This window comes from Vanessa cardui, chromosome 11 (assembly GCF_905220365.1).
Source record: "Vanessa cardui chromosome 11, ilVanCard2.1, whole genome shotgun sequence".
NCBI lineage: Eukaryota > Metazoa > Arthropoda > Insecta > Lepidoptera > Nymphalidae > Vanessa > Vanessa cardui.
Genome location: NC_061133.1, coordinates 11848804 through 11871765, shown reverse-complemented (window position 1 = coordinate 11871765; position 22962 = coordinate 11848804). Strand labels below are relative to the sequence as shown.

Sequence of the window (22962 nt, the reverse complement as noted above, 5' to 3'; positions counted from 1 at the left end):
TTTACAGGTTGTTGTTGTTGTGATACAAATAAAATTTAGTTTGTATTAATTATAATTCTCTAAAAGTAAAAGCTTTTCTTTGGGAGTTGATTACGATTGTTTATAATTTTCTTTGTTGCAGTGTTAATAAGGATGTAGCAGTGATGTGTGCGCCGGCCGCAGCGGCGCTGTTTTTCGCCGCGCTTGCCGCTCTTCCTTGCAAAGGTAAATGTTTCACAATATGATACATACATATATATATGCGAAATAACACTTATCATGAAATACTTCGAAACTATACATCCGCTTGAATTGAAATGTAACATAGTTATTCCTTTCGTGACGTAGGTGCTCATTATGATTATATAGATTGGTAGTTTTAACTTTAAGCGACGAAATGGGAGGGATAACGTTTATAGATCTTATATATTACATATTATTTTTGAAAATAATCAATTACTTTACCTTTCAAGTAAAAATTTGAAGCAATTAAATGTGTGTTATGTATTTTAATCGTATGTTTTTTTTAAGAGTTCATTCTACTTTAATAATATAATAAGTTTAAACAATTTACTATTATGTATGTATATATATTTTAATTAACTGGTTCCTCGATTCATTTGAAATAGTCGCTTTCTGTTTGAACGTCAGCCGTTCTAGTTTTTTGATGCTTCTAATCAATTGCTCACGTTATTTATATAAAAAAAAAAACATAGTTAAAAAATAATGAAATTAATTTCGATTTGATTTCCATATAGAAATAAAAAAAACTCTATTTTAAAATAGATTCTTTAAAATCATAGACAATTAATTAAATATGAATTATTGTTTACTTTCAATTTTACAAAATTAATTAAGTAAGCTTTTTACACTTAGAATAAACATGTTTAACTGAATAAAACTATTTTTGAGATAAAAAGATTAAATACATAGAATCGTTCAAATTTACACACGAGATTTTCTATTGAAATTTGTAAATTCAATACCGATTGAACACTAACCTCAATGTAAGCTTGAATTTTGTATTGAACTCTTTGTAGACCAATAACAAACACTTTCCAGAAATCTTATGGAAATAATCGGACGCCAATCTGGAGATCTTTTTGATATTATTCCACCATCCATTTGTTTTGTGATTGCAGCTGTTTCACTGCCCGTTCTGATTCGCGTCTTGCTGGAACGAGCGCTCATTAAATTTCGATTTATTCGAATAAAAAATATATTTTACTAAGCCAAAATGTTTTACTTAGTAGTAATTTGCGCGAAGCTCTCTGGGTATATCTCTGTATTTCTTGATATATATTTTCCCTCAAACAAGAAAACTCAGATTAACAGCACAGAAGTGTCCACTTACTTTCCACGGTTGGTAGCATTGATTATGTTTCGTAGATTCAAATCGTTTATAAAAATACATTGGTAGAAAAGGCATATTATTCGATACAAAATTTTGTAGATGATAAAAAAGCTTGGAATTAATACCTGTTGACTTCCAGGCAGGTTACATTACATACATATTTAATTGTATTTAACTAATATGATAGTATTTTTTAAATGTTGAAAAAGAGTAACTACTGAGTTTCTTGCCGGTTCTTCTCGTAGAATCTACTTTTCGAACCGATGGTAATTTCACTTAATTTTTAAATGACGATTTAAAAGCGCTTGTAAAAGCCCATTTGAATAAAGTTTATTTTGATTTTGATGATTTTGATGATAGAATGAATATTTCGTACAGTGCTAGAGTCTATGGGCGTTGGTAGTCACAAATACACTTCAATACTTATTCAAGACAACCTCCGTGGTCGAGTTGTCGGTACACCAGTTTGCATACCCATGCAAACCCGATGTAGAAAAAGTTCATTAGTTTTCTGTATTGACTTGGGCCTGCGTGTTTGTCTTATAGTTACTTCTGATTTTCCATAACACAAGTGCTTTAGCTACTACTACTACATTGGGAACAGAGTAATGTATGTGATGTTGTCGCATATTAAAGAAATAAAATACTTCAATATTTTTATTGATTTTTTTTGTATTTTTAAAGCGATTAATAATAATAATACGGAGAATTTTCGTACTGTGAAAGATACTGTCCACTGTCTTCTGAAACTTTTATATGTATAATAATACGTTTGGTTAAAAGCATTGTTACATTGTTACTACAAAAGCATTTAATATGTAATGTCATACTTTCAACAGTGAATATGTCATATAAAATATATTAACTAGGAGGTATGTTATGTGGTGAGGTATGGCTCTTTAAATACAGTACTCCGTGACATACCTACTTTATAAAATAAAATTAAAATGTCACAATGTATATCTATCTCATATAAATATATATAAAAAAATCTTTTAACAAAATCTAGCTCATAATTTTCATACCTTTATGTTAGGGTAATGAATCCGTTTCCGCACGTTAAACATTTTTTTAATATACTAAAACGTGCAGAAATGAAAAAACGTTGGTAACGACTGAATAATATTTTAATTTATATAAAAATATTATCTCGTTTAATTATTTTTAAAACAATTGTATTTATATATTATTATATATATGAATGATTATACCGCCAAAAAAATAATACTTTGTCTCGCTCGCTCACTCTTTAAATGAGTAGGAAGAGTGAGCGAGTGAGAGTATCTGCAGGCAAAGGACATAACATCTTAGTTCCCAAGAATGGTTGGGCATTGCCGGTGTAAAAAATAAAACGATTTACTTATGTATATTATATTTAAATTAATAAGACAGCTTCTACCTTTGCTGAGTACTAATAGGTATTAAGTTACTGGCACGCGTTTTCGAAATATATTAGACCGGGAGATGATAATGACAAAAGATTTGGTCATTTGTACCAGTATGGCGGTTCTTCAGGGGTCTAATTACGTAAAGGCAAAAAGGAAAATGATGGTCATACCGCTCGCACCGGCGGCCCAATCGCGTGGGCTTTAATCGAATGTGTCGGAAAAATAACGAGTGTCGAACGATTTGTTCCACAAAAATGCTTGTATTTTCAGATAGTCGAAAAAAAACGAAGTAGGTGGTACCGTAAATCCATACTTCTCGGGTGTGGCTTACCGCCCGCCATACCGACGCAAATACATTAATTTTAATGGAACAATTGAACCATTTGTACCAGGCTAATTTTTGGATCACTAAGTATCGTCGAGTTGCCATTCACGAAAATCACCTCGTTACCTATCTGTGTATCGGTTAAAATTTGGATACATCCTTAAAATACATATAAAAACGCGATAAAATAAATTCCAATATAATAGGTTGGGGAAAAAGTTTCTTCGTAATTTATATGAAAATTCAAAAAAAAAATTTTTTATATTTTATTTACATTTGACTAAAGTATAAATGGTTCGCCACCGGTTTAGACGGTGACGGTGTAAATGGCTGGACGGTTAATAGTTAGCTCCAGAATAATCGTAAAATAAAAATATTAAAAAGTTTTTATGTGCACAAAAAATCTACGAACAAGATATGTATAATATGATACTACTGTGAGAATGTTATCTTAACAAATAGTTTCGTGAAACAAAAACTGTGCTTAAAACTATATTGGCTGTGAATTAGTGTAAAGACAAAGTGATTAAGTTGGCGTTAACTCTCCAAACAGGTGAATAGTGCGTTTAAACAGACCATTAAAAAAGGAGAAGAAGAAAATAAGTTTATATAAAGAGATAAGTAAATAAAAAACATTAATTTGTACCGAAAATAATTATTAACTTTTGTGTATTAAATTGTATGCAGTGAAACAAAACAAGTATAATAAGTTTACCCACAAAAAACTCCACATTACTTCTTAAATAAATAATAAACTAACGCACTGATACTGAAGCGCTATTTTAGCAAATCCCTATGCGTTCAGTTGGTCTAGTGGAGACAACGGGTGAATAGATTCGCAAGCAACCAGAGTTCGAACTCACGAAAAGTTTGAATTTATATTTCTTTTAAAACATTATTTACAATACTAGAATCATATAAGTTCGAAAAAATAGTTATAAATAAAATTACACTTTAAAATATTTAAGCAAAATGGAATTTCATAACAATGTAACGACACGACGACCGAGGCAACAAGAAAACATCGAAATTAATAATATTCCAATGGATGACAGCTTTCAAACCCAGAACATACTTAATGAATCCAGTCAAAGTTTACCATATTTAACTGATGATGAAGAAAATATCGGTACATTATCGTGTTTAAAACAACAAATAAATCATTTGAAGTTAGAATTACAAGCAGCATATGAAAAAATAAATAACTTAACATTGGACAACGAAAGTTTAAAACAAAACATAAGAAAAAATTCGGAAAAAAAAGTTAATCAGAAAAAATCTTTACCAAATAATTTAAAATTAAATTCTGTATTAACACATCAAAATAAATTTGCACACAGTTCAGCATGCAATAGTAATATTGAACAAAAGTCAGCAGATATGTCTAAATTGCAAAATAAAAACTTGAAACATGAAAAATCAAAGAGAATGTACGTTTTTACTACGAATAAGTATCATAATTCGCTGTCCCTCGCAGAAGAAAAATTCGGATCAGAGTACCAAATATGTCGTTATCTTTATACAAATGTTGGAGTAAATACCTTGTTTCAAAGTTTAGATATCAATTTGAAATCATTCACCAAGGAAGATTTTTGCGTTATTATTGTTGGAGAGGAAGATTTCAACCAAACAAATGACTATTATAAGCTTGTTGTGCATATCAGAAACATCACTTTACAACTCAAACATACTAATATTATCATTTGTGTACCAAATTACAAATATAGCAAGTATTCATCACTTTATAATTACAGGGTAGAAATGTTTAATAATTTGCTGTATTTGGATCAACAAACTCATGAATGCGCTTACGTACTTGACTCTAACCGTAACTTAAAATGTAATTATGTAATGTTTTCGGAAAAAACAGGAAGAATCAGTCACAATGGCATGCGACAAGTTTTTCAAGATTTACAAAGTTTAATCAACAGTATTCAACTGGAAATTTTGCCAACTGAAAAAAATAATACACATACATTATCCAAAACAGGTCATGAAGACAACTCCTTTCGTTGCTAGCACTTATATGAGAATAATGCATCAAAATATAGCGGGTCTTATAAATAAATCTGATTTACTAACCGTATGTTTGGAAGAACTACTACAAGAAAAAAAACAAATTGATATTCTATGTATTACTGAACACTTTATAGCTACTGGGAATGAAAATCTTTTGAATCTGTCACATTTTAAAATAGCGAGCATTTACACGCGTGAAAATAAAAGAGGCGGGGCATGTATATTAACCAGAGAAGGTGTTTTTGAGTATAAAGAACTACCCTATGTAAAAAACTTATCTTATAAATGTGTTGTTGAATGTTGTGGTATTGAATTGATTGATTTTAATATAATATTAATTTGCATATATAGAATTCCTAACTCTGATATAAATTGTTTTTTCAATGTTCTTAACTGTATATTTAAAAAAATTTGTTTTAATTCTAAAAAAAAATGTATTATTTGTGGTGACATTAACATTAATATTCTTAATCGTAATAATATTGTATTTGACTTTGAAAATCTATTACTGACATATAATCTTAAGTTGTTAATTAAACAACCAACAAGACCTGGTTCTAATACTTGTTTAGTTAATTTTATAGTCAATTTCAAAGGTTGTAAAATTGAAATAGAGGAACTTGCGCTATCTGATCATAATGCACAAATTTTAAAATTTCCCATTAAAAAACAATGCCTTCTAAAATTTTGGTATATAAAGAAACGTGATTATTCTAATGAAAATTCCAAAAAATTCACTGAGTGCTTACAAAGTCTTTCATTCTATGATATATATAATAGTAATAATGTTGACATATCGTACAATATGTTTAAAGATATTTTTTGTTTATTTTATGAACTATGTTTTCCGTTAAAAAAAAATGTCATGAAATCAAATAAATCACCAAAATGGATAACACGCGGTATAAGAGTATGCAGTAGGAAAAAAAGAGAGCTTTTATGGATATACAGGAAATCAAGAACGATAGTAAATAGAGAAAATTTAAAAACGTATAAAGAAAGATACAATAAAATTATAAATTTGACTAAACGTGCTCAAAATAATTTTAAAATAAAAAACGCGGTAAATAAATCAAAAGCTTCTTGGGAGGTAATTAGAAATACAAATAATTGCTTACCCAGAATTACTGCTAGTAAAATCAATGATAATGGTGTAACAATAACTAACCCCACGGAGATAGCTAACAAATTTAATAATTTTTTTATAGATGAAATAACAAATTATAATAAAATATCTTATTCATATAACGTTACTTTGTATAAAAATTATAATATAGTTGAATCATTGTTTTTTAAGCCCACTGATTATATTGAACTTAAAAATATTATTCTAAATTTAAATAACACACAAAGTGTTGGGTATGATGGTATAAATACAAAAATACTTAAACAAAATGTAGACATTTTAGCACCATTATTAACCCATATAGTAAATCTTTCGTTGTGTTCTGGTAAATTTCCTGATGCTCTTAAACTTTCCAAAATAATACCAATTTTCAAAAAAGGATGTCGTTATAACATATCAAACTATCGACAGGGTTGCACTTATTCCGGTAATTGCAAAGGTTTTTGAAAAGGTAATATTTAATAGGCTAATTAATTTCTTAGATAATCATAAAATAATAGTACGTCAACAAAAAGGATTTCGAAAAAACAGTAACACCAATATGGCGATTTATGATTTACTAAAGGAAGTAACTTATAATATGGATCTAAGGAAACCAGTCTGTGCCATATTTTTAGATATGTCTAAAGCTTTTGATCGCGTAGATCATAATATATTAAAAAATAAATTATATGGAATGGGGATAAGGGGTATATCTCTTGAACTTATAATATCCTACTTAGAAAATAGATTGCAATATACTGAAATAACTAACCTAAATATAGAAAGAAAGGAAGAGTGTAAATATATATCACAGTATAAATCAAACAATTTTGGTGTACCACAAGGTAGTATTTTAGGACCCCTCTTGTTTCTATGCTATATAAATGACATTACTGAATCGACAAAACATGAAATGGTACTTTTCGCTGATGACTGTACTGTAATAATTAAGGGCGATAAAATCGAAAGTTATGAACAAGATATAAATGACGCATTAAGGGATATAATAGATTGGATTGATAAAAATAAACTAATGATAAATTTAAATAAAACTAAAATTATGCATTTTCAACAAAGAATAAAATCTACTAATATAAACTTACGTTACGAGGGAATTACAATTCCATCTGAAAACCATACAAAATTTTTAGGTTTAACAATAGATAGGCAATTAAATTGGAAATCACATATAGAGGACACTTGTGCAAAATTAAGTAAATTCGCCTTTGTACTAAAAAAGCTAGTGCGCATTTCTAGTCTTGAGACTACTCTCATAGCATACAATGGTTATGTTGCCTCAATTTTACGGTATGGTGTCATTTTCTGGGGAAATTCTACAGACTGGGAAAAAGTATTTAAAGCTCAGAAACGATGCATACGAGCTATTTGTGGTCTAAAGGTAGAAGAATCATGTAAATCACACTTTAAAAAGCTAAATATATTGACTTTTCCATCTTTGTATATTTATGAAGTAGCAATGTTTGTGAAAAATAATCCTAGCCAGTTTAATTTAGCACATTCAGTACATAATCGAAATTTGAGAAACGAGAGTAAGTTGCATCTGAGCCCCTCCCACACGGCCTTAATGCAAAAAGGAATTTTTAGAATGTCAGTAAAGGTATTTAATAAATTGCCAGAATACATAAAATCATTACCAATACCTCTATTTAAGCGTAAATTAAAAGTATACCTCATTGAAAAGACATTTTACAAAATCTCTGAATTTTTTGATATTAGTTAATGATGTTTGCCTAAGTTCGTATCTATTTTCCTAATCAATCTTATTTCTAATTATATTATATTTTGACATATTTTAATTAATGTTTTATTATTATTGTTTTTTTTTTATGTTTTAGCAGTTAATTATTTTTTTTATATTTCAATTAATGTAAAGTAATAATGTGTACCAATTTATATTTGTATGCCTAGTGGCGAAATTTTTGTTGTTTTCAAAAATTTTACAAATAAACAGTTTGAATTTGAATTTGAATTTGAATTTGAATATGTAGGTGCCATTTTGTTCCATAACTTTTTGCCATCTTGTTGGTAGTGACATGATCCCATTGCTGTAAAAATTTTGGGGCTTCTGATCGAAAAACTGCGACAAGTGGTTTTCGCAGTCCTCTCGTGATGTTAACCTGACACTGCCTAAGGAATTCTGCAGAGACCGAAACAGATGAAAATCTGAAGGTGCAAGGTCAGGACTATACGGCGGATGCATTAATACCTCCCAGCCAAACTCTCGTAATTTTTGTTGAGTGGCTAAAGATGTGTGAGGTCTAGCGTTGTCATGGTGAAAAAACCACACCCCTTCTGGAGATCAATTCTGGCCGCTTTCTCTCAATTTTTTGCTTCAATCTCATCAATTGTTCGCAATACAGTTCTGAATCGATGTTCCTGCCGGGCGGTAACAGCTCATAATAAATGATGCCCTTCCAATCCCACCATACACACATCATTACCTTGTTGCGAGTTAATCCGGGTTTTGCCACAGTCTGTGAAGCTTGACCGACCTTTGACTACGATCTTTTTCGCACGTTCTTGTCGTATGTGATCCACTTTTCATCACCAGTTATCAGCTTCTTTAAAAATGGTTCGGTTTCATTACGTCGTAATAAAGAATCACAAATGAGTACACGGTTCATTAGGTTTCTTTCAGTGAGTTCATGAGGCACCCATATATCGAGCTTTTTTGTGTACCCAGCTTTATTCAAATGAGTCAAAACCGTTTTGTGGTCAATTGCCAGTTCTTCAGCTACATCGTAACTACTAATATGCTGATCTTGCTCCACTTTTTCAAAAATGGCATCAATTTTGTCCGTAACAGGGCGACCAGAGCGAGATGCATCTTTGATATCAAAATTTCCTGCTTGAAAACGCTTAAACCAAACTTGCGCTACTCTCACAAATACTGCATTAGGTCCATAAACATCACAAATTTTTTTCGCGGCTTGAGTTGCATTTTTACCTTTTTCAACCGACTTCCAAAAGGAGGAGGTTATCAATTCGTCTGTATCTCTTTTTTTTTATGTTTGTTACCTCATAACTTTTCACTGGGTGGACCGATTTTGATAATTTTTTTTTGTTTGAAAGGTAGTGCTTCCCGTGGGGTTCCATTTTTTTTTAATTTTTTTCCGATGATGGTATCCATATGAAAACGACATAAGTCTTAAATTTGCATTATGTATATGCGCGACAAATAGGTTAATAACTGAAAATCACGTTAACCAATTTTGATAATTCTTTTTTTATTATAAAATATATACTTCAAGGGTAATTTGATGAAAGTTTGGTAAGGTTCTGAGCACAGGATCCATGACAAAGTAACGGAACGGAAGGGAACGGAACAATTCTGAGGAGCACGTTAGCGATACTCAGTCGAATCTTTTATTTATAGGTTATTTGGATATTTGAGTCACCTTCCGTAATGTGGTTATGTTTATGTAATTATCATAGTCGAATATTATAATTAACTAGCTACCCACCCCGGCTTCGCACGGGTGCAATACTGATACTAAATATACTACAGAATTTGTTTATTTACGACATCACATCGCAAACTTCTAAAATTATCAGTGTTTCTTTACTATATTGTTCATGTATTATATACACAAACCTTTCCCTTGAATCACACTATCTTTTAAAAAAAAACCGCATCAAAATCCGTTGCGTAGATTTAAAGATATAGGGACAGAGAAAGCGACTTTGTTTTATACTATGTAGTGATGGAACTCCTATACGGCTCGCAGTTAGGGTGCGGAATTTCTTACTATCTTTAATCAAATTTTGTGTATGTGATGTGATGTCATATGATGTACGAAATATAGTTGGTCTTTTTCAAAGTTTTTTTGCTGAGTTCGATTACAGCTCTTTCGAGGGATCCTTGTAGTTTACGCCGCGTGACGTATTAAATCCGCATTTTCGAAAGTCTATTTTTGCTTTATTCGCAAGTTTCCTTTGAAATTGTCCTCGAAGTAGTTTCTGACTCATAAATGGAACGTCATTAGTCAACATCAGCTTCACTTAAAATCAAAAAATAAATAAAAATTTTAACAAAAAGAAAAACCGACTTCAAACAAAACACTATTTTAAAACAAATGAATATACACGAAAAAGTAATAGAAATAATTGTGTATTCGACATATTTTTTAGAGTCTTCCTAAGTTAAATGAAATGAAAAATATTAGACTACTTAAAAGTCGATTAACGATTATATCATGTAGTTATAATTATTGTTATATTTGGAGTCGGTGTCAGCCAATAAAACCCTACAGTATATCTATCAAAAAACAATACGAGAATACTTTAACAAATATGTTTTTTACAAATTACCTTTTACACAATAATATACTGGATCAATCAAGGGGCTCGTATCGCTTCTTTCTTTTGATTGTTGGGGCAAGGGCACCGTGGCTGACAACGGCTCCAAATATACCAATAACTATAACTACATTATATAATCGTTAATCGACTTTTAAGTAGTCTAATATTTTTCATTTCATTTAACTTAGGAAGACTCTAAAAAATATGTCGAATACACAATTATTTCTATTACTTTTTCGTGTATATTCATTTGTTTTAAAATAGTGTTTTGTTTGAAGTCGGTTTTTCTTTTTGTTAAAATTTTTATTTATTATAGTAAAATTTTAAAATGTATAGAATTTCTTCTTTAGATTCACTCATTTTAACAACAACAAAAACAAGTGAAAATTACACAAATTCCTAATTTGAATTTGGAAGTGCCTTCTTTAAAATTAAAACTTTTTAATGATACCAAAACCAGCCAGATACAAATGGTATAGCCAAAGAGATTTTATTACAAGTTCATACATACTATATGCGAAAAGACTTTTTCCCCAACCTAATATATAGAGGAAGGGGACCTATGAAACGATGGATGGATTGTGTGAAAGATGACATGACTGGAAATAATATTACTTGTTATATGACGTCAGATAGGGAAGTATGGTAGAAGAAGACACGCAGTGCTGACCCCAAGTAAATTGGGATAAGGGCAGGAGGATGATAATGCGGCAGCCACATAGATGACCAAACCCACTATGGGATGTTATTTTCTAAATGCCGTAATCGTAAAAATTATAAAGTTTTATAATGGAAAAAATATTACGCGCACGTAAACGAAGTTGCGGTCTCAACTCGTTACCTAATAAGGCTCGTTAGCGTCCTGTTTCGTTTTTTGAATTCGTATAAATTTCGTTTTAAAATTCGCCTACCGTCACTGCAAGGAATTAAAATATACCGCATTTCTCTCTCAGCCTTTTAAGCGAAAGCTTGAAATGTTCTTCCTAAAAAAAACCTTTAATTAAATTATAAATTCGTCTTTAATTAAAATATGAGAGTTTCTGTAATAAATATTTATTTTCAAAGAGACTTAAAGGCTTTAAATTTTTAATGGTTGTCGTTTTGGAGTATTTACCCTTTCAACGTTACTTAAATATAAAATGAAACGATTTCATTGGCTCACCAAGGATTAAGTTGATTTTGTAAAGTTAGACAGCATCTTCAGAACATAAGGAAGCAAGTATTGTTTTACATGTCTTAATTAAAACATTATAAGTACAGAAGAACGTCATAGTAATTCAAAATACACTTATAAAGTATGTTAAGGTATTGTGTTCGAATCTAATTAAGCACTGGTAACATTTTAGTACTAACATTTTAGTAGCAATATATCTACCCAATTTTTTATTCACAATAAGTGGTCACCACCGCCAATAGATATTAGCGCTGAAATAAATATTGAACATTCCTTACATGGTCAATGCGCCACTAACCTTGGAAACTAATATGTTACGTCACTTTTGTCTGTAGTTACACTGGCTTACTCACATATCAAACTGAAACAGAACAATACCACTATCTGACGAGTGCATGGTACCTACTCAACAGGCTTGCACAAACCAAGTTCTTACTTGGTAGCAGGGATTATGGTTATTCTGTTATGTTAAAATTAGATGCTACTCATATCAATATTTCAATAACATATCTTTCCTGGCTACTGAAGTGAAATCGTCAATGTACTATGTTTAAAAAAAACGTTGAAAAGAGCAGTATAGGTATTTAACCTTTTCTCAGTAGCGAGTAAGGGTTTTTACCGAAACTTTAATGTCCCTAAGTTCGCCACGATCACCCGTTTAAACAGCCTCTTTCAAACTTTCCACTTCAAGTTATGTTACCTTTACTTCGAACAGGTAATCGCGTTAAAAACTTTTCCGAATTTCACCAAAATACTAAAGAAATTTCGGAGTCTTAAAACCATATTTATATCAAGATAACACTTCGATATAAGTTTGAGTATTAATAAATGTACTTCAAAAAATTTAAAAATATATATTATCTTATAAATAGGCATAAAATAAATGGCTTTTTCTCTGAGTGGCTCTAAAAATAGTACAAAAAATTAACCAGATCTGTAAAATGTAGACGTGATACCCTTCTTTCCTACGTCATTAGCAGATTAATTAAATAATTAAGGAAGGTAGTTTTTAAAAATCTTTCAAGCCAAATGATATTAGAGTTGAGATGGCCCAGTGAATTGAGATGGCCCAGTGGTTAGAACGCGTGCATCCTAACCAATGATTGCAGGTTCAAACCCAGGCAAGCTCCACAATATATAGGTGCTTAATTTATGCTTATAATTCATCTCGTGCTCGGCGGTGAAGGAAAACATCGTGAGGATTCCTGCATGTGTCTAATTTCATCGAAATTTTGCGACATGTGCATTCTACCAACTCGCATTGGAACAGCGTAGTGCAACATGTCCAAACCCTCTCCTTAATGGAAGAGATAAAATTCCACATAAATTTTTAACTTTGCCGTTTAGTAAATTCGTTTGTAAAAAATACATTGGTAGAAAAAGAATATTATTCGATACAAGATTTTATAGATGATAAAAAAGCGTGAAGTTAATATCTGTTGACCTCCAAGCAGGATACATTAATTTGCCGCAAGATTCAACGTTCGGACGTCGTCGACTGAGGTTGTGTTGAATTGTGCGATAAGATTTTACGATTGAAGATTTAAAACGACACCTGCTTGCCGGTTTTCGTTATCTCTGACGCGTAACATCTGGACTATTGGCTTTGTTTATCGGACACTTGTTTTGTTTAAGGATTGGTCCTATTGTTGTTGTGGAATAGATCTTTTTAGATCTTAATTGTTTCAGTTTAATATTTATTATTGTTTATAAATATTTTCGTTTGTTTTATTGTTTTGTTTATAGATGTTTTTCGTTTTCGGCGATGGACGTCGACACTGAGCTGTCGTCCGACGCCCTAGTTCGTAGAAAACGGCCTTATGGGGGCCTTGCTATTTATAACTCCGACTCTGAAACGGAGACGGAGATGAGGTTGGCTGCGAAGAGCAAGCCTGCGATTCGCGGCAAAACCGCGAAAGGACGGGGTAGTGGCCTCGCTCGGGCAAAGGCTGAGCTGAAAGCCAAGGCCAGCGAGGCCAGAGAGGAGGCTTTCGAGCGGTCCCTGCGTAGTCGGGCGTTTCGAAAGGACGCTCCACAGGTTGTCGTGGACTCCGAGGAATCCTCATCCTCGGATGTACACACCGAAGATCCCACGAAGATGGGAGCAGAGGAACTCCGGGCACAAGCTGGCCGAAGCGCAGCCCTAATTTTGGAGGTGGCCCAAAAGTCCACCAATTTAAAAGGTGGCTTTGCAAAGAGGCTGAAGGAGTCGGCGGCTGCACTACAGGGCATTGTAGACGCCTTAGCAGCTCGGACAGAAGCCGAGGAGACGCAAAAGCTCCGTGCCGATAATGGCCGCCTGCGCAAAGAGGTGGACAGCCTCAAGGCCGAGGTAAAGGCTCACCGCCGCGAGTTTGCAGAAATGCGGACCAAGGTGGCAGGGGCAAGTGATGCTTCCGGCTCGGCACAGGATGCTCAAATGGAGAGATTTAAAGCCTCCATAATTTCTTCGGTCGGCGACATGATCAACGCACGGTTTGCCGCACTAGAGGAACGGTTGCCTCCCGCAAAAATACATCGCCCTCCGTTAGCTGCGGATAAGAGGCGGGAGGTGGCGCAGCAGATTGCTACGCCCTACACGCAGGCTGTCCAGCCTGCTCCACCGCCGAAAGCTGCACCCGCGCCAAAACGGGCGCCACCTGCTGTTCCGACGGCATCTATTGCTGGTCCCTCAGGCGTCCAGCCTACGTCGGAGATAATTCCGCCACAGATGGTCCAGGAGGTGTCCTGGTCCACTGTGGTTAAAAAGGGAAAGAAGGGAAAGCAGGCTTCCCTTCCGACTGTTGCAACCACCACAGTTGCGCCTATGGTGCCTAAGGCAGGACAAGCAACTAAGCCTAAGCTGTCTGCGCCTCGTACAGCTGCAGTGGTATTAACTCTGCAGCAGGAAGCGGAGAAGAAAGGCATCACGTATGCTCAGGTCTTGGAGCGCGCTGAGCAGAGCGTGAAACTCCAAGACCTTGGGATCAATGGTGGGCTCAAAGTTCGACGCTCAGCGACGGGGGCCAGAGTGTTGGAGCTGCCGAAAGCACAGACGGAACAGGCAGAGAAACTAGCCGACAAGCTCCGTACGGTGCTGGATGGAGTGGCCAACGTTGCTCGCCCCATAAGAAAGGTGGACATCAAGGTGACGGGGTTAGACGACTCCGTCACTAAAGATAAAATTATTGCCGCAGTCGTTCGCGAGGGGAGTTGCCCCGCTGAAACGGTAAGGTGCGGGGATATTTCACGAGGACCTGGTTCCATGGGTATGGTCTTCGTGTCTTGTCCAATAACTGCGGCAAAAAAGCTGGCTGACACCGGTCGTCTTTTGGTTGGGTGGAGCTCGGCCAGAGTGTACGTGATGGAGCAGCGCCCTCTGCGCTGCTACAAGTGCATGGGTTTAGGCCATACAAGGTTGCTCTGCCCATTCAGTGCGGAACGAGGAAGCCTTTGCTACCGGTGCGGCGTTGATGGACACAAATCGTCTACATGTACCGGGAAGCTGCGCTGCGTAGTATGCGCAGACGCCGGCAAGCCCTCCGGGCACGTGATGGGGTCTAAAGAATGTAGCCCCCCCATCACGAAAGGTAAGGTGGCCCTCGCTACTCAGACTACCAATAACGTCGGACGACGCCAGGCTGAGGAGGAAGCTGCAATGTCAACATGAGCGCAGACTTCAGCTTCCTTCAGACGAATATCAACCACTGCGCCGGGGCTCAGGATCTTCTACTGCAGTCCATGGCGGAGTGGCAGGTAGACCTGGCGGTGGCCTGTGAACCCTACTACGTCCCTCCCCTACCTCACTGGCTGGGAGACTTGGACGACACCGTAGCGGTCCTCACGAGGAGCGGAACGGGCCCCCCCCTCTCACTCATCGAAAGGGGTTCGGGCTACGTAGTCGTGGAGTGGGGGGAGTACGTCGTCGTCGGGACGTACTTCTCCCCTAACCGCAGCCTGGCTGAGTTCGAGACCTATCTCGGCTTGGTCAGAGCTGCGGTGGCCAGGCAGTCGCCGAAACCGATAATGGTTCTCGGCGACTTAAACGCGAAGTCGCGTGCCTGGGGTAACCCTGTCACGAATCCGCGAGGGAGGGCCGTCCAGGTGTGGGCCCTGCTCTCCAACCTGTCCCTTCTCAACAGGGGACAGGTTCACACCTGCGTTCTCCATCACGGGGGTTCCGTGGTGGACGTTTCGTTCGCCACTGCTGTCGTAGCACGCAGAGTGGTTGATTGGAGAGTGGAGGAGGAGGTGGAGACTCTATCGGATCACCGGTACATCCGATTTGAGATCTCCACTTCTCGCAGGCCGGCGGAACCCCAGAGGGTGCCGACCACGTTGCCGAGGTGGTCTCTTGGCCAGGTCGATCGAGAGCTGGTCAAGGAGAGCGCAATCGTGCAGCGGTGGGGTTCCGCAGCGAGGAGGGAGGGCGCCAGCGCAGAGGAGCTGGCAGGCCGGATGCGCAGTTCACTCAAGGAAGTCTGCGATGCGGCCATGCCTCGGACCCGGCGCAGAGTTCCGCGCCGACACGTATACTGGTGGTCGCCCGAAATCGCCGACCTTCGGGCGACGTGCTGTCGGGCACGGAGGGCCTACGTCCGTAGTCGAAGACGCAACGGCCTCGACACGGATTTGGAGGGACAGTTGCTGGACGCCTATCGCCAGCTGAAAAAAGAGCTGCAGCTGGCGATACGCAAGGCCAAGGAGAAGGCCAGGGAGGAACTTCTGGCGGGCCTCAATCGAGACCCGTGGGGGCGCCCGTACCGCGGTGTACGCGGGAAGTTCCGCACCCAAGGCGCCCCCGTCATCGAGACGATGCCATCGGAACTTCTCCTTCGCCTGGTTGGGGAACTCTTCCCCCATCCAGGCGAGCACGTCCCTCCGCAGATGGCGCCCCGCTCCGTGACCGAAGACCCAGTGGTTTCACCACTGATTACGGAGCGGGAGATGGATATGGCCCTCGGTCGCTTGAGGGCCAGGAAGACGGCGCCGGGTCCGGACGGGGTTCCAGGGCGTATTCTGTGCGACGCCCTGGAATACCTAGGTGCAAGGCTTCGGGAGCTATTCGACGAGTGTTTGTGCAGCGGGCAGTTTCCGAAGCCTTGGAAAGAAGGGAAGTTGGTCCTGTTGCCGAAGGAAGGTCGGCCGTTGGATTCCCCTTCGGCATACAGGCCAATTGTGCTGCTGAACGAGACGGGAAAACTCTTCGAGAAGGTCCTCGCAGCCCGTCTCGTTCAGCACCTCGAGGAGGTCGGTCCGGGTCTCTCGGAGGCGCAGTACGGATTCAGGGCGGGCCGATCGACAGTCGACGCCCTGAATGCCCTGAAGACTCGGAAGCGGTGGCCCGGGGGCAGGTCGTCCTGGCTGTGTCGCTTGACGTGGCGAACGCCTTCAACAGTCTCCCTTTCGAGACGATACGGGAGGCACTCCGATACCATGGGGTGCCGACCTATCTGAGGAGACTGCTGGAGGCGTACCTCCAGGACAGGGAGATCCTCTGGGCGGGGGTCGATGGGAGGATCGTCCGGCATCGAGTGGGCTGCGGCGTTCCACAGGGGTCGGTCCTCGGCCCAATTCTGTGGAACGTCGGTTTCGACTGGCTCCTGCGGGCTCCCGTCCTTCCCGGGATGGGGGTGTTGTGTTATGCTGACGACACTCTCGTCACGGCGATTGGACGGGACTTCCGGGAGGCGGCTCGCCTTGCCGAAGTCGGAACGGCTCTCACCGTGGACCGCATGGGAATGCTGGGCTTGAGGGTCTCCATATCCAAAACGGAGGCCCTCCTCTTTCACGGTCCACGAAAAGGACCCCCACGAGGGGCGAGTATCACCGTCCAGGGGACGGTTATCAAGGTGCAGGCCCAGGTGATTCTGGGCGGACGATGGAGCTTCGGGCAGCATTTTGTTCATCTCGGCCCAAGGCTCATCAACGCCGCTGCCGCTCTTGGTCGCCTCCTTCCGAATGTGGGAGGGCCGGGGTCACTATGCCGGCGTCTTTATTCCGGCGTAGTGAGGTCGATGGCGCTGTACGGTGCCCCGATCTGGATAGACTCACCGCTCACCGCTAAAAATCGGGCTCTGCTGCGAAAGCCACAGAGGGTCATAGCGGTGAGAGGCATCAGAGGGTACCGTACGGTGTCGTGGACTGCGGCGACACTTCTCGCGGGCGATCCGCCCTGGGAGCTCCAGGCGGAGGTGCTCGCGGAAGTGTACCGGTTCCGGGTCGAGGCGAGGGACCGCGGCGACCGTCCAGGGTCGGCGGAGATCGGGCGGATCAGGGCTCTAGCCCAGCAAGCCCTGATCGCCTGATGGCAGGAGGATCTGGGGACTCCCACGGCGGGCCTAGCGACAGTGGAGGCGATCCGTCCCCACTTGAGTCGCTGGGTCGAGAGGAAGCACGGCACACTGTCGTATAGAATGACGCAGGTACTTACCGGACACGGATGCTTCGGTAAGTACCTACACGGGATAGCGCGGCGGGAGGAGTCACCCTCCTGCCACGAGTGTGGTGCGCCAGTGGACACGGCGTACCACACCCTGTACGAGTGTGCTGCGTGGGGGCCCCAGAGGCACATCCTTGCGGCGACTATGGGCGGAGACCTCTCGCTACCGAGCGTTATCATCACCATGCTCGGTAGCGAGGTGTGCTGGTCAGAGATGCGCTCCTTCTGCGAAAGTGTCATGTCGCAGAAGGAAGCAGCGGAGCGGGAGCGGGAAAAAAATGCCGCCGCTGACACGCTCCGCAGAAGACGACCGGGGAGAAGGAAAAGGCGCTACGCGCATCTTCTCTCTCCGCCTCAATAGGCGCCGTAGGGACCAGGGGGGGTCCCAGTACCCTGGGAATCCCCCCTAGCTGTTGAAGGCCCGTATAAGCGGGCCGACCGTCAGGGCGTCACGGTAGCATGCGTAAGCGATCCCGTGGCGTCCGCCGAAAGACGGAGAGGGTACCGCTGGTTTTTTAGTGGGTAAACCCGGTGTGCTTGGGCGCACTAGGCGTTCAGGGCTCCGGGGAGTCCCACACACCCCCCCACTTTCCATCACGTGGGGGAAGCGCGCAAAGCGTTTTTCCAGCGTAAAAAAAAAAAAAAAAAAGAATACATTAATTTAAATAATTGTATTTAATTAACATGACGTTGTATTTTTTAAATGTTAAAAATTCTTCCGGTTCTTCTCGATAGAATCTACTTTCCGAACCGGTGGTAGCTTTACTTAACTGTAAAATGACGATTCGAAAGTGCTTATAAAAGCCTACTTGAATAAAGTTTATTTTGATTTTGATTTTTTTTAAAAGGAGGCCTTATCCCAACAAAGGGTAATTTACAGGCTGTTACTTTAAATGATATTATGTCTCGAAGTATATGAGTTCAAAGTCTAAATAGTCTATAATTATTCGTAATTTTCGGGTGTAGACATTTGACAATATTTAACATTGCTTTACGATACAGAAGATAAATCATCAATTAATAGCAGAAAAATACCTTAACTTGATTTATAAGCATAGCAACGTTCATTCCTTTTCTCACACACCCAAACACTCACATATAGCGCACAAATGTATATGTATATACTAAAAAACACATAAAGCGAAACCAAATTATACATAATTATTTTGTAACAAGGGGATTGGCTGTTACAAATTATTTTATAACCTACCTAATTGTAATTGAATTGTATGATTATAATATTTTTAAATCATTATTATGCTAAACTTAATTATTAATAAAGTTAATTATTATTTTATTACTATAATACATATTTCTTTTGCTTTTTCATCTAATAAGATTTAAACAATTTCCGTATTATGAATGTGATTCTAGTGAAAGAACTTGCTTAACTTAGAAATCGAACGATGTTTCTTACGTTTTCTTATAGTATTTTGTAATAATTATAGTTAATGTTTTACACGCCCAATGTAATTATATATCTCCACCAACAATTTCCCGCCATAAAGAGTATCTGTCAATGTTTATGTTGCCAGATTGAAAATATGATTGCGGGTCCAAAACCAGACAAGCACATCTGAATTTTCATGTGCTTAATTTGTATTTAAATCTCGTGCTCGGCGGTTGAGGAAAATATTGTGAGGTAACCTCTGTCTTATTTCAACGAAATGTTGACCACATTTATATTCACCTACCCTCTTTGGGGTAGCGTGGTTTAATATGCTCTAAACCTTCTTCACAAAAGGAGAAGACGCCTAGCAGTAGGAAATTTAAAGGCTGTTATCGTTATGTATATTCTAATAGAAAGCTGTCGATATTTAAATAAATCAAGATTTGTCGTATAGTTTGACATTATTAATTAATCCAATTCATCTTTCCAGGAACTGACGCGGATTCATCAACGATACCGAAAGAAGAACAGGAATCAACTTCACGGCCCACATTAAACAAAGTTTATCAAATGCTACACGATATCTCGAGTTCGCACAATCAAGCTAAACCCCACAACTTTAATTACACTCTTAATGAACCAAATAGTTTCGAAAATAGTAATCAAAAACATTACCCGAGCACAGAGAATACTAACTACATGTGCTGTCAGGACTTCACTGTGACAAGTAATCAAGATGGCGCTGTACCAAAACCAATGCCAAGTAATGATAATAAGAGAAATAGAAAGAGACGGGTTGTTAATGTGATAAGGACGGATGAAAATTACACTTTAAGTTATGTACAAGTGACAACGGCTACGTCTGATCCAGAACCGATGGCAATGGAAAGGAGACGTAAGCCAGGGGAAGCTGGTTCCAGTGCTCCACTTCTGAACTACATATTTGATACTTATTCGAACACGCATCAACATCGAAATGAAAGGTTTTTATTTTAATTAATTAATTATTTATACAGGCTATCTATATAATTATAAAATGTAACCGAAGTTACTCCTTATAACATCAGCTGCCAGTGTAACTCAATTCAAAATAGTTCGAATCGTTCCAGAGATTAGCCGAAAAACAGTCAAAAATTGCAAATAAGTTATCTTGGTATAAAGACCGTGTATACATATATGCGGTCATTTTAATATTACAAATTATGTCTTTATCCCGTGGGACTTTTAGGATAAAATGTATCCTATGACACTCCCGTAATCAAGACAAATCTAACGATACCTCATACATCAAAATCCATCAAGCCGTTTAGGCTACAGGAGGTCACAAAGGAAAAGACATACATACATACTTACATACACTCGAAAAACATTACCCTCCTTCTTTGGCAGTCGGGTAACAAACACAACATCTATGAGTATAGATTGCCTCTTTGCTATATTTAACACATGAAACTGATAACGCTACGCTTGCCGAGTCAAAACAACCGCATGTCAACCATCGATGAAGTTCACGGACGATTGAACGGGTTTGAAATTGACAGTGATGCAAACTCTTCATCCGTAAAATATGAAACAACCCACACTTAAACGCGCTTGTATAAACAATATTTCGTTTTAACTAACCATATTATTGATCGCACAGTAAAAGTAAAATCGTCCTGTTGATATCCCACAAAAAAGGGTTGGCAAAATAAATACAATTTTATAATAACTGGTACTCATATAACTGATACTCAGTACTGGAGTAATTCTAAACCTTCTACAACATAGTATTATATTCCTACAACTTCCAGAAAATACATAAATCACCGTGCAAAAAGCTGCCATCCTAAATACACGCCGTATTGTCCGTTGTTTCATTCAAGATACGTTAACTAATTAAATACATAAATAAGATCATTTACTTGGCCATGCCCGTACATGAACAAAATACCTGCTGCTGAGAAAAACATATACATATATTAAAAATAATAATAATAACAACGAAATATATGTATAGTATACACGCCAATGATATTCTAATAAACAGATATGTTATACCCATACTAAACAACAGAAAAACGGGGACCGTTTATTTTAGTTTATTTTTACATTTCGTTAAAAGTAAAAAGGATAGCTTGATAAAAACAATAAGTAAAAGGGATAACTAGATGTTTTAATTACGCAAAACGTATTACTACCTAATTATGATATATTATAACGTATTACTAAGTAAAACGACTAAAGGCAAACGTCCCAATTAGGACGTTTTTTAGTCTTTACTTTTTGCGCGTTAATAACATATCACAAGTGAGGATAAAACGGCAGCAGAACGTGATAAGAAACTTTCATGATGAACCGTGAAACCGTCACTGCTTACGGAGACAGTCTAACCCTCTAGTCTAGTCTAAGGCTGTTTCACCAAAAATATAATATCATTTAAAAAAAAAAAACAAAAAAATATCCAAAATATCCAAAATATTCGCTGAAACTGCATACAAGTTAAGTCTTAAGGCCTTCGCCAAAAACATCAGACGATCAATTAAAAAAAATACATCCAAAATATTCGTCGCCAAGTAAAAAGCAATATAAACGTATAATTCTAAAAATAAAAATACAGGTCAATGCGACAATTTCATTCGAAACACTTACGAGCTATACGTATACGGTCGTTTTGGTTAAGTACAGTGTTTACTCGTAACGTACGGTATGGAAAAACATGCAAATACTGTGCTATTTCGCTTCTTCGGAATTAGGAACGTTGCTTAGTGCACGACTTTGCTCGTTTTAGATATGACACTGCACTGTCGTTTCATTACGTTTAATTTCAATATTTGAAAGAAGAATAGGGTTCACGGTCTTCTTTTCTCCAAAAAATGGGATTAAAATAACACTAATATTCCTTGGTGGTGGGGCTTTGTGCAAGCCCGTCTGGGTAGTTACCACCCACTCATCAGTTATTCTACCGCCAAATAATAGTACTCAGTATTGTTGTGTTCCGGTTTGAAGGGTCAGTGAGCCAGTGTAACTACATAAGGGACATAACATCTTAGTTCCCAAGGTTGATGGCACATTGACGATGTAAGGAATAGTTTATATTTCTTACAGCGTCATTGTCTATGGGTGATGATGACCACTTACCATCAGGTGGCCCAAATGCTCGTCCGCCAACCTATATCATAAAAACAAAATAATAAAAAATAAGTAGGATAGTACTTGTATTAGTAGTTGCAAAGATGTTAATAGTGATAGCTGTTAAGGCAATATTTGGTAAAATACCAAAAAAAAACTAGCTGAACTAACTAATTTGTATATACTATATCAAAAATGGTCATCTGGAATAATGTACTTTACAAATAACAAATGAGCTATGTTGGCAGAGTTTACTTACCAAATTCGCACTCTAAATAATTATAATATGATATATTTGGTTTTGGTTAAAAAAACATTTTATTCTTTTAGTATCGATAGAATCGACCGTCTATAGTAATATTTAGATTTT

The 22962-nt window shown here is 38.1% G+C and overlaps 1 protein-coding gene across 1 annotated transcript in view; it reads left to right on the top strand.

Annotated features, from left to right (window-relative positions):
- The window catches only part of LOC124533730, a 100123-nt gene that overhangs the window by 47650 nt on the left and 29511 nt on the right, over positions 1 to 22962 (top strand). Inside the window, exons 2-3 of the mRNA XM_047109182.1 lie at positions 122 to 204; positions 19972 to 20464. Coding sequence (XP_046965138.1) covers positions 144 to 204; positions 19972 to 20464 — 554 coding nt within the window. The 5' untranslated portion in view covers positions 122 to 143. The remainder of the gene's footprint in view (positions 1 to 121; positions 205 to 19971; positions 20465 to 22962) is intronic.